The 946-nt window shown below is 49.2% G+C and overlaps 1 protein-coding gene across 1 annotated transcript in view; it reads left to right on the forward strand.

Annotated features, from left to right (window-relative positions):
• LOC119592415 (MAM and LDL-receptor class A domain-containing protein 1-like) overlaps nt 1–946 on the forward strand; it is an 11,913-nt gene that overhangs the window by 4,418 nt on the left and 6,549 nt on the right. Inside the window, exons 9-10 of the mRNA XM_037941236.1 lie at nt 64–301; nt 702–849. Of these exons, the coding sequence (XP_037797164.1) occupies nt 64–301; nt 702–849 (386 nt within the window). The remainder of the gene's footprint in view (nt 1–63; nt 302–701; nt 850–946) is intronic.

A 946-nucleotide genomic window follows, 5' to 3' on the forward strand; every position in this document is an offset into this window, starting at 1 on the left:
CTCACCGCCTCGGCCACAAATCCTCACCCTTTTCGTCCTTCGCCCCCTCCCCCCCTTCCCTAGATACGCATCGGCGGCATGCGAGCCACCGAGCTGTCGACTATCGCCATCGACGACTTCGACATGACTCAATTCTCGGGCTCTTGCGACGCCCTACCCCCTGATCACGTGACTCCGGCTCCTACCGACACCCCGAGCTTGTGGGAGTGCGACTTCGAAGACGGCCACCTCTGCAACATGTTTGGGACGGGCGAGGCGACTTGGGTAGTGCTGGTGTCAGAGAATATAGACCACGTTAACGGTAGGGAACCTCTTTTTATGTCTTATGCTTCATAGTTTATCGGTAGGACACGGAAAGGCATGGCAACTGGGATTCGTACAGTAGGGAAATGTTTGATAAATTATATAAAATCAATGATAAACTGACGGATAATTAGATGTTCCAAATTGCGTTATCTAATGCAGAAAATGGTGGCATATTGCTGACGAGTGACCATTTCCAGAATCTGAGCGATGTCTTGTTGAACAATATCCCTAGTCCATAATATTCAGACCTACTAAACTTGTGAAAAAAGTTGCGTTTCGTCAGATTTCAACAAAATACTCAGACCTAAACTTGTGAAAAAAGTTGCGTTTCGTCAGATTTCAACAAAACAAACAAAATCCAGCCCTGACCGCCGCCGTTGGCATTTCCTCCCCAGGAGAGCGTTGCATCTCGCTGCTGGGGTCCAAAGGGGAGGAGGGCCGAAGGAGGCTCCCCAAGCTGCCTCCCCAGGACGGCCCCCGGTGCCTCAACTTCTGGCACTTCCTCAACGGGGCCGATGAGGGCGAGCTCTCCATTATCGTCACGTGAGCATTTTGAAATTTTTCCTGTCTTTATTTTCCCATTATTTATACTTATCTTTTCCACTAAAGATTGCATCGTGCAGCGTATCGTATTTCATAT

This window comes from Penaeus monodon, chromosome 30, assembly GCF_015228065.2.
Source record: "Penaeus monodon isolate SGIC_2016 chromosome 30, NSTDA_Pmon_1, whole genome shotgun sequence".
In the NCBI taxonomy this organism is placed as follows: domain Eukaryota; kingdom Metazoa; phylum Arthropoda; class Malacostraca; order Decapoda; family Penaeidae; genus Penaeus; species Penaeus monodon.